Source organism: Ischnura elegans, chromosome 5 (assembly GCF_921293095.1).
Source record: "Ischnura elegans chromosome 5, ioIscEleg1.1, whole genome shotgun sequence".
In the NCBI taxonomy this organism is placed as follows: domain Eukaryota; kingdom Metazoa; phylum Arthropoda; class Insecta; order Odonata; family Coenagrionidae; genus Ischnura; species Ischnura elegans.
Window position 1 is genome coordinate 87,279,486 of NC_060250.1, and position 17,113 is coordinate 87,296,598.

The 17,113-nt window shown below is 36.1% G+C and overlaps 1 protein-coding gene across 1 annotated transcript in view; it reads left to right on the plus strand.

Annotated features, from left to right (window-relative positions):
• LOC124159738 (dynein axonemal heavy chain 6) overlaps positions 1 to 17,113 on the plus strand; it is a 126,592-nt gene that overhangs the window by 58,070 nt on the left and 51,409 nt on the right. The window contains exons 39-46 of the mRNA XM_046535648.1: positions 147 to 339; positions 2,507 to 2,730; positions 8,509 to 8,767; positions 12,445 to 12,635; positions 14,641 to 14,813; positions 15,369 to 15,552; positions 16,121 to 16,286; positions 16,407 to 16,568. Of these exons, the coding sequence (XP_046391604.1) occupies positions 147 to 339; positions 2,507 to 2,730; positions 8,509 to 8,767; positions 12,445 to 12,635; positions 14,641 to 14,813; positions 15,369 to 15,552; positions 16,121 to 16,286; positions 16,407 to 16,568 (1,552 nt within the window). The remainder of the gene's footprint in view (positions 1 to 146; positions 340 to 2,506; positions 2,731 to 8,508; positions 8,768 to 12,444; positions 12,636 to 14,640; positions 14,814 to 15,368; positions 15,553 to 16,120; positions 16,287 to 16,406; positions 16,569 to 17,113) is intronic.

Sequence of the window (17,113 nt, forward strand, 5' to 3'; positions counted from 1 at the left end):
TTATTTTTCAAAATAATTTTTTTCCCTAGTGGAGTTCCAAAAAGAGGGGGTGGTCTTAGAATCGTGTTCGTCTTAGATTCGTGCAAATACGGTACTCTCTATGTCTATAAAATTTCAGATAAGTGATTTTCATTTATTCCTTTTAGGCAATACTTGGACTTTGGAGGAATGTATGACAGAGAGAAACTTTTCTGGAAGGAGATAGAGGATGTAGTTCTCATGGCTGCTTGTGCTCCTCCTGGTGGTGGACGGAATCCTCTCACTCCACGTTTTGTACGCCACTTTGCCATGCTGAATCTTAAGTCACCTGATGAAGTATCATTGAAGCATATTTTCAAGGTAAGAAATGTTTGGTGAAGTTATCTTTTTATACACACCCATGCCTTGCATAGCGCATTTTTGATTAGCGCAATTTCGATACAGCACAAATATGTTCCTCGGGGAAACATCGTAACGCAGTGTAGCCTAATCAAAAAACTTAAATGGTCTCATGATAAAACATGAACTTGCGCTAAGTACACACTAAGTGCACATAAAATTGCTATCATTTTACGCATATTAATAGCATCACTTGCCTCAAATCTTCTTTTTGTTTATATATTAATCAACATTTATTGCTGTGCAATGGCCAAAAGCATTACTCGTCATGCGGTCCAGATAGCCGGCCTACCAAAGTAATTTATCTTGTCTCCTTAGCAGAATGACAATAGTTAAGTTTGGTCATTAATTAAGCGTGGAGCTTGTGGAAATGGGTTTTTTTTTAAGCAATACGGTTTGAGACGTAATTTTTGCCGTCATAGGTTATCGGGCGATTGACTTCCAGGGAGAGAGTCTACGCTAAAGCCTTCAAGGTCATTGGTATTCATGGGGGAGAAATGGAGTGGTGGCCGAGTTGCGTATGAATAGCATCAACACATAAAAGGGTCACAAAAAAATTAATTGTGATGCAGTGTTGCATTCTGCAGGATAACCATACTCCTTGATTCCTTGCATACCCGGCCGGCCGGCAAGAGTTGTCCGATGACAGCACAATAGGAGGGGCAGAAAACCCTGTGCCAGCACGGTTTGCAGCAAATCGCTGTCCCCCTAACACACCTCACACCATCGCCCAGTCATACAATGTTGTTAAATGCATATGGAGCACCAAAATAAGCCCGATCCACCAAAACAAGCCCTTTCTTCGAATCACCAAAACAAGTGATTCTTCCTTTGGGTCCTTCACGCTTGTCATCCATTCCAGCTCCTTTCATCACGGAACCATTTTGTTTACGAGTGAAGTAGGTGTTTCACTTTCTTACCTGTCAACCTTGCCCTCTACCCTGATCTAGACCATTCTGCCTGTCATTGGACAACCCTCGGCGGCGGGACTGTAGGTTTATCAACTTACGAACAAGGTTTGGAACGCATCTATCTAGTTCGTATACCGTGGACTTACTTTATTCACAAAGATATTAACCCTTGATTGCATTATGCTGCATTTTTCAATTGAGAAACTGAAACGAATTTTCCTGTTTATATGTATTTGCACGTATTTTAATCGTGTTTATTATATACTGTTATTCTTTCGACAATTCCTAAGAGAAACGTTTATACGAACTTCGTTATTACAAGCCTCCGGTTTTTCAGTTCCATGAACTTCATAATAACTAGAGTCTACTGTAACATCTCCACCTTGCCATTTTATTGGAAAGGTGAAACTAGGATATTTTTTTCAAAAAAGAAGGGGAAAAGGAAGGTAAGCTGTTCTTGAAAGTGAAAAGTACAAATCCTCAGGCATAGTTTGACATAGCTGGCCATTCTAAGACGTCATATGACAAAATATTTTGGGAAATGGAAATCTTCCATTTCCAGACCATTACAATCTTTTAGTAGTTGAACATGCATGAAATTTTTAGGAAAACAATGTCCAAAAATGTTTCAGAATGTTTCAAAGAATGCTGCGAAGTGATTATTTCCCCCAGAGCACTCAAGGATACAGTTCTTATCATCTTCCAGCATTAAGATGCCAATACATGAGCTCTAGCTAATTACAATCCAGGAACATGCAGATGTCATGGTCACAGGCACCATCAGACTGAAGATAGCCATGTTGTCACGTATATAATAACTAAGTATTTATTGCACACCATAAATAAACATTTTGTCACCATATGGGATGGATGATGAATTTCATCACATACTGTTACATATGCTAAATGGAAATAAAGCATCAAGAATGTCATGTTTATTCCTCAAAATATCATGCATTAATTTTTAAAATTTGTTGTTTCACATAAAATATTACAGTTACTATATCAATTGTTTGAATTTTGAGATCATTGAAATGGCAACTTTAAACTTATTGTGGCTTTAAGCATCAAAATGACAATTTTTCTACTTCATCTCATGCTCATTATTTTACTAACATAAATTATCTTAGCAATGGGATTTTATTTGGAGGTATCTTCATGTGAAAAAACTTCCCTTAAAATTTTTCTGGTTATTCTGTATTAATCTTTTTATATAGAGTATCCTTGTTGGGTTTTTTGAGGAGTTTACATCAGCAATACAGGACATGGCTGATTCAATAGTGAATGCTGCCGTTGATATTTATGCACGTGTGTGTGAAGATCTGCTGCCAACTCCTGCAAAGTCACACTATGTATACAACCTCAGGGATTTATCAAAATGCTTCCAAGGAGTTCTTCAAGCCAACTCTGGGTCTCTCAGAGAAAAAGATCAAATGCTGAGGTGGATACATTTTAAATGAGTTGAATTGATTAAGTCTGCAATGATATGTAATAAATATTTTTATTATCCTGCATGTCTTAGTAAAATTTTTCTATCCTACATAGGCTTGTACTTGGTATTACATGGCATACTACATTTATGTTTGAGTAGTTTTCTGGATAGATTTTTGATAATACTGTTTTTCCCATCTCTGATCTCAAATCCATCTGAGAGCACATAATTAGATCATGTAGTGCGTATTGTTTACCAACCTTGATTTATCATACTAATGTTTGTAACCACTCAATCAATATCAATATATTAAAGATATCGATCGATATCTTACATAAGCTTCATTGTGTGTTCACAGTAAATGTATTTTTCATTTTTGCAACATCATTCATATTTTCATGGGTGATTAAGGTCTGTGCAAAAGAGACAGAACCAAGATTTCAAAGAATGCTTTAACTCAACTCACATTAGATCTCCTACATAATAAAATAAGTTACCGAGAATTCAAGGATTGATGGATTCAATAAAATAATTGATACCTCATCCTTAGTACTCTCTTATTCCTGCTCCTCTGCTCCATTAAAATAATTGAGATATGAATCTTGTCCAAAACTTGGTAAAAACCTGCAGCCATTAAAGCATCCCTAGTATATTTTTATCTCAATATTTATACCTTATATTTTTGAATTAGTAAATGCATTTTGCTCTTATCAAAGTTCTAAGAAGTATTCAAGTTGCATCTCCTATTATCCTTTTACCCTGGTAAATGCATGAAAATGTAGACTAAGGGCAATGCATGAGATGACACAATGTATATGTGAAATTGAATAGAGGATAACATTGTTTCAATGTTCTCATTTAAATATTTTCTACCTTTAAGGTAAAGTAGCACATCCAATGTTTGAGCTTCTTCTGTACAAAGTGACTCAAATTTACAGACTACAGTGGAACCTCGATCTATCATTTTTCAGGGGGATGGACGAAAAAAACGATGAATGCGGGAATGTTTGGCGAGATTGCCTATGTCCCAAGAAACGCAGGATTTTGGCGCGTAATTATAATATTCATTAAAGGATTCAAACAAGATTTTAGCCAATTACAGGAATACTAGAACATTATCGAGACACTTAGATGATATTGTTGATTCGAATAATATCTCTTTCAAATATCCTAAAGGAACACGCCACCTCGCTAAAATATGTTTGCTCTCCACTCAGCATTTACCCTGCTATTATGGATTTCTCTTTGATGTAAAAATCCATGAAATGCTATTTCCAGTATGCGTTCTCACGAGAGCAATTTGCATGTTATGCCTAAAACAACCACTTTCGCCGGCCCAGGGATTTATTGTGAGCTGGATCATATAGGCCAAAAATAGTCAATTATTTGTAATGTTCCTGTCTAATAAATATATTTTTTTTGTAATTTAGGCAATGCGTAAAGCGTGAGCAATGTTGCGTTAATCATCAGTGGCACGCCCGCCTGAGCCGCGGCTTCATCCCACTTCTTGTTTTCACCAGGTAGCTCGCTCCACCCCACCCCTACCATCATGTGCTAATGGAAAACCCAAGCGTTCTGCAATGTTCACGCGCTTCTAGCCAGGATTATTTTCTTCATCTTCAATTATTTTCAGTCCATCTTTTAAAGTTCTCATTTGTTTCTTCAGAAGGGCCTTGGTCCGAAGACGGATAAAAATAAAACTAATAAAAATGAAACCTTACTTCATTAAACCCACATGGAAAACACTCGCTAGTTTGAAGTCAACCCACCCTGGAAAGTATGGAACCACTGGTGTTAGGTGAAGTTCGGAACTTATGCTATCCCATACGTCTTATGCAAAACATACTGCAGAGGGTGAAGCATAAACATGTGACTGCGCCATGAAATTTTTTGTCCTAAAGAGAAGGCAACTTACACATTCTTTTCTAATTAGCGGAGCACCAGATGAGTAGATGAATTCGGATTGTTAGTAGGGAGAAACAAAATATCCTGAGAAGATATCCCTTCCCCAGTAACTCTTACAAGTCAAACTTATAGTATAACTCGTAAATTGATAACTGATAATAACCTGATATCCTGTTTTCAGAAAAATGCCCCATTAACTGCCAAGAAGCTCAGCTACGAGGATATCACCAGAGTTCCACCAGAAATCACCATTGTATTTTTCCAACTTTTTCCTATATAACCTTATACTATATATTTTCGACCTTTTCCTTGCTTTAAATGCTTAAATAACATCAGAAATACATCGCGTTTGGTCTCATTCCTTAATGAATTACTTGAACATTACAAATATTTCAATCTAATAAAAAGTGTAAATTGCCGAAATTCATTGTAATTCACCTTTTGGGCTAATAGGTGATTCATGAGGCAGTTGACCTCCAGAAACTGGGACTTTGATACAGGTAGGCTGAAAAAGGTCAGTGGATGAGAAAAGGGGTGGGGGCGTGAAACAAGTTTTTATTGTTCTCCCCAAGTGAAAATTCCCCATAGGATTTTTTTTCCTATATTAATTTGACAATGGGAACTCAACCATTTTCCTATAGGAAAAATATTTTTACTAAGTACTGCCGAGGCAAATACAATGACAGGAAGATAAAGCACCGATATTTATAAATGCGAAATGGGGATTTAAGTGTCATCGAGAGCTAACTTTGGTCGATTGATTGGAGAGAAAATAAATATTTTATAATATATATTATGTAGCCATTTCAAGGATAAATTTAATAATTACTTATTGCATTTACTATATACACTTCTCTTATTTTGGTGATTAACTGAGGTTTTGCATTATTACATAGTACATACATCAAGATGCGACGCTAGGAATCGAAAGCCATCCGACTAGAAAGCTACCAGCAAATGCGAGTAGTTTTTACCGGAATACTGCCTCGCATGTACATATAATGAATTCCCTCTCCTCTAGATCTCATGTATATGATCCTCTCTGATCCCATTTCCTATAAACAATGGGCTGAGTCACATTTTCATATCACTTGGCCGTGTGTCCTATATTGCTTGAGTTGAAATGCCAGATGATTTCGCTCCCTATGAGATACATGCGGTGTGCCCATTTGACCTCGAGCGAATCATTTCTTCCGCTCTGGTACATTGTTCATTCGAGTTCTGAACATTGTTCCCACGTGGAAAATAGATATCTATATATTGTCTATTTTCATCTATGAATAGATATACATCTAATAGATACCTATTAGACATCTATTAAATATCTCTCTCTCTGTTAAGGCCGTTTTACACGGGGCACGGAATTGCACAGGTTAGAGCTGAATTAATTTCTAAAATGGTGTGGAATTGTGCAAATGCATGAACAAAATTAGAACCGGGGCTATTTTGCCGTCTCACATTTACGCATTCTCGCATGTGTTCTAGCAATTCACAGCTTTACACGACGCAATTTTGATTGCACCTTCGCACGTACGTCAGATTGCGCAATTCCGTGTATCGTGTAAAACGGCCTTTACACATCTATTAGATGCACAGTTGATGAGGGGCAGTTTTGGATGCATTTCCAAAAGCGTCTTTTAAAATGGGATTCACTAGCTATGGAAGCGATTTAACATTTGATTTAGGGACAATTTTTTTGGTTCCTTACTCGAGCGATGGGGACCTAAAAAATTATGCCATGGGTCGAACGATGCCAACTGCATGACTTCAGCAATCATCTGTTCCCTCTAGCTGCCGTTCCCCCTATTAGAATTAAGGTGATTAGTGCTAATAACCATAATTATTATAATTACATAAGATTGTTCCTCCCCTAACTGACAAGGGGAGACCACGTACCTTGCTCCGCCTTTTTAAATGCCGTATTTTTTTATGGCATTTGGAATGGCAAACGCATCTCTGAACTTATAGTGGTTCCATTGAATGGGCCTTAGTTTGGCTGTAATTAATTAATTTCCAAGCAGTATTTTTAACAAGAGTTATATAGTCTCAAAATAGCGCCATCTCTTCTACAGGATTAATTAGTCTAGTGGTGAGTGCGTCCGGCGATAAAATGGGGGGCCCAGGTTCAATACTACATATATCATGGCAGTACATTTTGTAGTTTTCATTTTGATCATATGGCGACAAGTTTTTCACTTATGTTAATTTTCACTTATGTTAATATGTTATCTATTGGATATCTAATAGATGTTTATTTTCTGTGTGGGTTCCTATAGGAACCATTGTGATTCCTAGTATTTCTTAAAACTCTATAGGAAATTGAATTTCCAATAGAAATCACAATGGTTCTTATGGGAACATTAAGGTTCCTATGGAACCAATATCGTTTCCTATAGGAAACTTAACTGTTCCTATAGGAACCATTGTGATTCCTATAGGAAACTCCATTTCCTATAGAGATTTACATAATTCCTATAGTATTTCTTAAAACCCTTTAGGAAATCAATGGGATATTTTCAATAGGGTCACGTAACTTGATATTTTTTTCGAGCTAAGGTCTTCATAATATGATCCCTGAGTGAGCTGGGACCTTTTTTTTTTATTTTGGAGAAGAGGAAAGCATCACAGTGGGGAAGGCGAATGCTGAATGGAGGGGGAAGGCGGATCATGGGAAATGCGCTAATGTTATTATCCCACGGCACTAAGTTTCTTCCTATGGTGGTTTCATCTCCTGGAGAAGATTCAAACTAAGTGCCTGTTGTTATTAGCCATAAATGATGCATGGTAAACACTTGGTCTCATTTTTGTAAAACAATAATAATAATAATAATAATAATATTTATTTGCCCAAAGGATACTATATGTCATGATACAATCATAAAACAAGTATATAGGGCACGTCAAAATTAACAAATTCACATAAGAAAATGTTACATTTCAGATTGAAGATATTCTTTTATACTATAAAAACACTTCTCTATTAAGTAAGCTAAGACACTCTTTTTAAAAACATCAATATTTTCTATACTTTTAATATATACAGGTAGGTTATTATACAATTTTGTACACATGAGCTCAGGCCCTCTAGATACCAGAGCTAGGTTCGATTGTTTGACATGAACGTCATTGCATCTCCTGGTTTCATAGGAATGTATCCTATTATTCATAGTAAAACAACCTTTATACCTTTTTACATATATGACACTCTGATATATATATACGCAAGGTACAGTGAGTAATTTAAGGCTTTTAAAAAAAGGGCGACAATGAGCTCGACACTTTAGTTTGCACATACTTCTCACAAATTTCTTTTGTATAACAAACACATCATGAAGTTGGGGCGAAGATCCCCATATTATAATTCCATATGAAATTCTTGAGTAGAATAATCCATAGTAGAGGGTTTTCAGAACATACTGGCTTACACTATGCTTTAATACAGATATAAGATAAAACACTGTATTCAGTTTTTTACATAGGTGCTCTATATGTGCATCCCACTTCATATTTCTATCCACATAAATTCCTAGAAACTTTACACATTCCATATCATTAAGATAATTATTTTTACATTGCAGTAGATCATTGTCCTTTGGGCTGTGCCCAGCAGAAAACAATATCACTTGGGTTTTATCATCATTTAGCCTTAGTTCATTGACATCACACCAGGTTTGCATGCATTTTATTATATATTGACTGGAATCAATTAACGCGGTCAGATTTTTTCTTTTTGATACAAAAAATTACATTTCCTTTAAGGAACTTTATTTGGGACCAGGAATGGCAAACGATAAATGCGGGAATGATAGATCGGGGTTCCACTGTAAATGGATGCTATTTACTATTCATGGCTAACTTTAATAAATTAGATTTTAATTGCAGGTTGTTTTACCATGAGTGCTTGCGGGTATTCCATGATCGCCTTATAAATGAAAGTGATCAAAGATACTTCTATGAAAAGATGAGAGAAGTATGCTCTCATAATTTTTTTGGAATAATTCAACCATTGATTGAAGATGAGAAGGGAAATTTCCAAAAACCATGGTTGATGTTTGGAGATTTTATGTTTCCAATGGTTGATCCCTCTGAAAGAGTATATGAAGAAATAACAGACATCACTAAGCTCAAAAGTATTCTCCAAGTAAGATGCATAATTTATTTTAAAATGTAAACCTTAGCTAGAACATGAAAGTGTGAAGTTTGTTGTTTCATCTCTCTATGAACAATCCTTCTTGATGCAGAGCAATATATAGCAAAGCTAAATTTTGATGTAAAACATTATAATTCACAGTAAGATTCTATTCTTACTCATTTTCCCGTAAAATCTGATGACAAATGCCTTTTTTAATTTTAATAACATCTATATCATACATTTAGAATACTTGATTGTATGGATTAATTGTCAACATCCTTGTCCCTTTGCTGACTGAGGATGATTGATTTTTATATTTATGAATCCTCTTGGGTTTGGAATTCATTTTTTTCTTCCTTTCATTTTTTAAAATTTGTTAACCTTCCTAAAATGCCTTTCCCATGCAATTCCTGTAAGATACAGCTGTAAATTGTGTCCAAGATGCATTTACATAGCAATAGCACCATATCCGTAAATATAGTTGAGCATTGTATATAATTGACCCAGATAATGCAAGCCTAACCCAGCCAGCACATTATAAGCCATCGAGATAAGTTGAAAGGAAAAAATAAGGAAGGAGCTTATAAGTAAGCAGGTTGGTGTTTTCTTTTGGGTTTCTTACGGCCAGGCCAACAAACATCCAGAGTAATCAAAAAATGGAGGCCTAACTTTCAGCACTTCCCTAGATGATGTTGTTATTCCATTGTTTTAGCATATTCATGAAGGCATGTATGTATAAGAATTATTTTTCCATTCTTGGCACTTCTATAGTATGAATGGAAATAACATCATTCGGCCATAATTTGAAAATCATTCACATTTATGAAATGATGGCGAAACCATAGTCATGGTCATAAGAAATAAACATATTTCCACATGAATATAGTGACGGAGGGTATAAAAATGCTGGATAGAAAACTTAAGTATCAATAATTTATTCATCATGTTAACTGAACTGAAATTAAAATTCATAAACGTCAAATTGTGTGGACCTAGAATGAATTCAGTTTGTTTCATGCACGTTGCTGCTAAGTTTTTCTATACAATCACATTTTAAATAGGTACCTATGCCACAGTTCTTCATCTGACTCTGTAGTTTAGTGATTAGCATGTGCGGCTGAAGAGTTGTAGGTTATAAGTCTGATTCTCCATGTACCTATTTATTTTTCTTTCTGCCGTGAGGAAAAAGTGTGTATATTATGCTTGGTATCTTCACCAGCTTGCTGTTGTTAAATTTTTTCTATTTACGGGAAAATCTGTTATCAGGTGTTCAACTCCTATAAAGACTTGCTGAATTTCACTGGTAGGCTTTAAATTTTATGTCAGGTAGAGCTCTTAGCAGCTTATCATGTGTAGTACGCTGTTCTGCCGCCTTTGGTGCTCGAACAGAAGTAACTTATGTTAATCCAAGGATATTTGATGGCATTCCTTACCTATTTTTCCCAGAAATTGTATCCATCTCTTACATAAATCTCTTATCTTACGATAAGCTGTTTATCATGTTTTTCCATAAGAAACCCATAAGAAACTGATAACGCTCCAACTTTGTGCTCTCTGGGAAGTCTACGATGCTGAATGGGATTGCGACCATGCCATTTGCTAAGATTGTACTAAAAGTTGTATTCTTGAGAACTGTTATGACTCAGTTGCAATGAGGTGTTCTGGACAGAGTAACCACAGGCTGAAATTCCTCAGAAAGTCTTAATTCTCTAGATTTTTAGCTATGGGGTCAAAATTTGCTATTCTATACAACTATTGGGCAATCCATTGCGACCAGCCAGGTCACAATTACTTGCCCAGTCTCAGAAATTGGCAATCTGTATTGCGACCGGTAAAAATGTGTTCATAGCGACAGTCAATTGTCTTTCAAAATTTGCATTGAATATCTGAAGTATTTGCAAAATTAAGTAATAAGATAAAAATGAAATTAAATCATTGTCATTATAATTATAGTCTTGTAGCAGATATACTGAATGCTTTTCAAGTAGGGCATTTGTTAAACAGCAAAAGATTTGTGCAATTCATTTCTATACTTATAATTTGCTAACTATGAATAATGTTCGAAATGATCATTTTTTTGATATCATGGGTATCACAACTGTGATCTATGGGACCTTATTTTTACAGCTCATCCTGGATGTTACAAATAGGATATCTATGTAACATTGTCACAATATCCATTGTGAAATAACTACGTGTTTTACATATATCAACCTTATATATAGATATCCAATGGATATCATCCACTGCTTGGGAAGCTAAAGCAAATAGTAATGGGCACTGTGCGAGTGAGTCAGTTCAAACGTGCAACTCGGCAGATAGTCTCGGTAGATGTGAGGCGAGAGAGTCTTATTTGGTGAGTCACGACTCCCTCTTCTCCGCAAACGACTCCCTCCGCACTCACTGTGTGTGTTGGAGTCGTGAGCGGTAGAAGTCTGATCCATGCGCACACGACTCCCTTCCTGCACAATGTGCGCTGGGATTGTGCGAGGCAAAGTCAAGACTCCCGGCGCTCACGACTCCCTCAGCGCACACTGTGCATGTTGGAGTAGTGAGCAATGGAAGTCGGACTCCATGTGTACACGACTCCCTCCACAAACATTTTCCGTGTGAGGCTCATGGCACGTTCGGCGGTCAAAGGGACATTTTCCATCATCCATGAAAGATATAACGTATCAGCAGAAATGGTTCTTCTGATTTATATAACCTGTTAAACATTGTGACTATGCAATACATTATTGATTTGAAATCAATTATTCAAATTGTGATCTAGGAAATGTTATATTTTTAATGTTTGTTCAGAAATCCCTCACAATCTTCCCCTTTCTTCCACTCCCCTCTTCCCCCTCCCCTCAACCCAGAAGCACTTTGCTGAGTCGCACTGTGTGAGCGAGCATCTTTCTGGAGTGTGCTGTGAGCGGTGAGGCAGCTCCACATAACGAATTGTTTATGCCATCACTAGTAAACAATGCTTGCCTTTGGCTGACATGGAATATGTGATTTGAGAGTATAGGTAGTCTATTAAATCTCATATATTGATTGTAATCATAGTATTTTAAAAGGTAAATGATGCTGTCCAACATTGGCGGAGAGGAATATTGCATCAAAAGATGAAAGGTCTGCAACAACCTATATCTAAGCTAACTTCTCATTGGCTGCAGGAACTGTTCCTAAAGTGTTTTCACACCAAAAAAGGCCTAACTTCCTAACAGCATGCTCCATTAATTATCTGCTTATTTTCTTCTGCTATTTATTATCCAGCTTCATCCAGAATACGAAACCGTGCAATAATGAGGGGTGGAATTATGCCCACTAAGATCAAGGCCTATTCATTCAAATAGCCTCCTAAATCTGAACAAATTGGAATCATATCTTTTGGTAGATGCCCGAGCAATTTTAAAAGTGTGATGTATACGGAGAATAGAGGAACAATTTATTGATGCTACTTCCTGATTTGTTAGAAATTAAGTGATTACAATTAATGTGAAATGGAAGGACATAAGGAAAGGAAAGCAATAATGCTTTAACTGTAGGCATCGTCATTTACACTTACACTAGACCGTATACTTTGCATACACGTTTCATTTGCAAATGAATTTAGTTTTATTTCCATCTCACTTTTTGATATCCTACTTTTACCTTTGTTATAAGTATGATAGTATTTTAAATAATTCAATTTTTTCTAGGAATACCTGGATGACTATAACGTGTCTTCTTCAGTTGAGATGCATTTAGTATTTTTCTCTGATGCAGTGGAGCACATTGCTAGAGTGGCACGCATACTTCGCTCTGAAAGGGGGAATGCATTGCTGATAGGAGTGGGAGGCATGGGAAAACAGAGTTTAACCAGACTTGGTGCCCAGCTGTGTGGATACAAGTAAATATTTCTCAACATTTTAAATTTTTTTGCATGTGTTCTCCTTTAAATTTCTCTTGGAAATTTCCCACAAACGGAGCTAACAGTGATGACTAACCAATGTGCTGTGAGCATTATACTCACAAGAGAAGTGATAATGGGAAACTTGATGCCAATGATTATTACTTGAATCTTCTTGGTTCTGTGTTGTGCATGAAGACATCTCTTTTGACCGCTATATAATGCTCTCCATTAAGGATGGTCGGATCGGATACCTTTTAAATTATAGCTTCAGTGAATGCAATGCCCAATAAGAGTGGATGGAGTTCCGATTCTCTCTTTGAATGTGCCGTCGGATTGCGATGCTTGTCCTACTGATGAAAAATTTTGTTTAATAGCTCTCGCTTGGGTTACGTAGCAGAATTTCAGGAAAATAAAAAAAGGCAAAATATGACTTACACATAGTGTGACTCTTCTCAAGAGATTGAACAAAAATCGGGGGAATCTCAGCATTATAGGATAATAACCACGTCAAAAGTAACTAAGTTGCAGATTTCAGAAACCACCCATGGCCCTCTATCAGCCTGTGCACCTAATGATTTTTTTTTTCGTTTTCGAGATCACACTGACCATCAATCGTTGTCTTCAAAGGAAAATATCAAGTTACACAAGAACACTAGAAGCATGTTTCATCCTTACCCTGTCTCACCAACTGACCTTTTTGTCCTGCCTGCTTCAATTCTCTGTTTCTGGAGGATAAGTGCTAGGTGAGTGACTTTCTGGGCCTGAAGATGTCTTGATAGCTTCGGCAATTGGATGACATGAACAAAATTTAAAAAAGAATAAGACCAAATGTGATGCATTTCTGATGATATTTTAGTTTTTTCAGCTCTAATTGATTGCCACTAAGTTTTATAGTTACAACTAGACCATACTAATATTCAACATTGTCCAAACAGCACAATTTTCAAAGAAACAAGCGTAGCATTAGCCCCTCAAACAATAAGAGACGGACTGGAAACGCCAACTGCTTCTATCACGTAGCTCGCCCGGCTACGCTTTGAAGGCAACGACGTCACAAAATCTGACATCTTCGTCCTTGACTCCCTCATTTGAGGTCTCGTTGCTTGAAAAACGGAGGATTGGTGATCCTTCCTCTCCACCTCTCCTTCATGCACTTTTGCCACCCACCCCTTCCTCTCGAGATGGCTGTGTGGTGGGCTCGTTCTGTTCCTGCTCCTTGTCGTACGTGTAGTAAATGTTGTTCTAAAGATTGTCAATTATGTCACAGATTGCGCAGTTGCAATTTAATTTAATGATATAATGGTAGAAATGTATTTCATTGAGTAGAAACATTTTTATTGAGATAAAGAGAGCTCAACGTATGCCATGTGTGTGCACTGTGGCATGAAACTAGTGTGAGGAAGTGCAAAATCCACCGTACCACAACTGAAGCATTTGCGGGTGAAAAACAAGTCAGCATGCGATGAGAAATTGACAAAATTCAGGGTGAACGTGTGTGAGGAAAATTTGAATACTGTCAAATAACTTGAAAGCTTAAAACAATTATTTTTAATGAGTTAAAATATTAAAATGTGTATGCAAATCTAAAAAGCATTCCTTTGACCTCATGTACTCAGAAGAAACTTGAATAATTACTTCGTTTTATAGTAGGCAATTAAAAATGCATTTGTATCCTAAAATATATCCGAAGATCTGTCTCCGAAAATCATGGATCCGATCCAGATCCAAAAAAAATCCTGTATCCGTCCATCCCTACTCACCATGTAATATTTTGTAAGTTTTCCTTTTCATGAGGCACAAAAATGACTTCCCAAGTCAAAAAATGCTTGTATTCACTTCAAGGGTCAAACTTCTGTCAGTTTTCTTTGTTATAATTTAAAAACTACTACATACTATGTCATTAGCAAAGCGATGAATGCATTTAATCTTTGTTTTTGTAGTTTTTCATTAGTTAGTGTCAGAAATGAGATTTAAATTGTCTGACTACTCTTTAACCATGCAGGTGCTTTATGATTGAACTCACCAGAGGCTATGACTATGCTGCATTTCATGAGGACCTCCGAAAGTTGTACATGAATGCTGGAGCCAAAAACGAAAACACGGTATTCCTATTTGTTGATACACAGATTGTTATCGAAGAATTTTTGGAAGATATCAATAACATTCTTAATTCCGGTAAATAATGGTGGAGAATTCATGATCATATATTCGTTAGATGCCTGTAAATGATCTTGCTGTTTTGGTCTACAGTTATGAAATTATTTGTTTTTGGAACAACCAGTGTCTCAAACCTGCCAATTAGCACACACAGTTAATCTGAGTCTTAGAGTTGAAAGTTGAATCTTAAAAAAAGACGCATGTCTTTTGCATTATAAGTTTTGGGAAAAAGTTGCTGTTGCTAATGTTTCCATTCTCTTAAAATGTTGATAGTCGTACATGACATGCTTCTCATGTAATTTTTTGGAAATTTTGGATAAGCAATCTCAAAAATATTTTAGGTACTAAATTAATTTTTTTCTTGTCACATTCAGTGACTAATTGAATCTCTAATGCATAGATTCAGTTGAATTTCAAAGCTATAGATTCATCAAATCTTTGATTATGTGCCCCATTTTCTCCCATCAATTGTAGTTTGAAATTGATGCTTATGTTCTCCATATGCTGTGAAAGCTAACATAAATAGTAGTTGTCTGTATTTTTGTCTATTTTTCCTGTACATTTTATTCTCAGGTGAAGTTCCTAACTTATTTGAAGCTGATGAATATGAAATGGCAATTCAAGGAGTTAGACCAGCCGCAAAGAAAGCTGGTATTGCAGAAGGAAATCGAGATGCTATCTTTGATTATTTTATTAAGAGAGTTCGTAATAACCTACATTTAGTGATATGCATGAGTCCTGTTGGAGATTCATTCAGGTATTCATCATAATATTATGTAGTCCTCTTTCTGTGTGTGTTATTTGAGAGAGTATCTTACATTGGTTCATAATTTATGCAATGGAGAAAGTAAATCCAGAATTAAAGAATTTATTAAAAAATAGTTTTAAAAGGGAAAATTAACTTTTCATTTTGTTTTGGAAAGAAAAAAAAGTGTTTTTATCAATACTTGAATTTTTTGTGTTCAATTCAGTTTGATGGCCATGCAAATTAGTTGTATAGAATCAGGTTTGGGTATTTTAGTATAATTGGTGAAAATTCCTATTTTTTTAACTGAATAAGAGTTGAGGCTGAGTGAAGCTAATGGTTGATGACATAAAAACTATAGAACACTTGGATTGGAATGCATCATGGTGGCTCAACGTAAAAGGTTTCCAGCTTAAAAATATTTTCGAATGAATAATTAATGTAACAGGTGTAAGAGTATTCTTTTTTGTAATGATAGTTAGAAGATACCTCTAGATTTTAACATTGAGGACATCATGAAAATGTACCATTAAAAATATTCCTATATCATGTAAGTGGCACCAGCAATGTTGTTTTATAGGTCGAGATGCAGAATGTTCCCTTCCCTGGTGAATTGCTGTACCATAGATTGGTTTTTTGAATGGCCTGAAGAGGCTCTTTTATCCGTTGCATTTTCCTCCCTCAACTTCATTGGAAAGGTAGAAATGCGAGAAAAAATAGCTGCATCATGTGTTTTAATGCACAAGGTCAGTAACATGTGTATTGCACAATTGCTGCAAGGAGCATTATTTTTGAAGTATTATTTTCAGTTGGATCCAATGTCACATTTATATATACTTGTCATATTTATTTTCTTTGCATTGCAGGGCGTTTCTGAAGCAACTACTCTTTTATTCAATGAATTGAAGAGGAAATATTATGTGACACCTGGAAGCTACCTTGAATTCATTCGGTTATATAAACTGATGACAGAAAATAAGACAAATGAAATAAATAGACGAAGGGATAGGGTGAGGAATGGCTTGATGGTAAGTTGTGTTTTGATTTTGATGCAATGCTTTATATTAGGGATAGTCGGATCGGATACAAATACACCCATGTCTCGTATAGCGCAAGGGATGCGTTCCTTGGGGTCTTTGCGCTATACGAATTTGCGTTATACGAGAGCGTTTTAACATAGGGAAGATAGGGATGCGTTCCTGGAAGCATATGTCTTGGGTATTGAATTTCCTCTAAAACATCTATATTCCCATAAAAAGCCTTAGAAAACATTTTTTCTTTAAATATTTATAGTTTAAAACATCTTTAAAGATAGTATTCACGCATTCAAAGACTTTTATTCACGTTAAAAAAAATTCTTACGTGCTTTCGAAATTCCGTCCTGTCGTGCGGGTGGGCTAACATCTGCTATCTCAGGAGATCGTAATGCGTTGCCGGCAGTTGATGATTTTTCAAACTAGTCTAAAAACAACTATTGTGTCACCCAGGCCCTTTTGTCGCTCATCGAAATGACAGGAAAATGCTACTTTAAATGCCATTTCATAGCTAGCGGAGTTTATGAATGATAAATCAT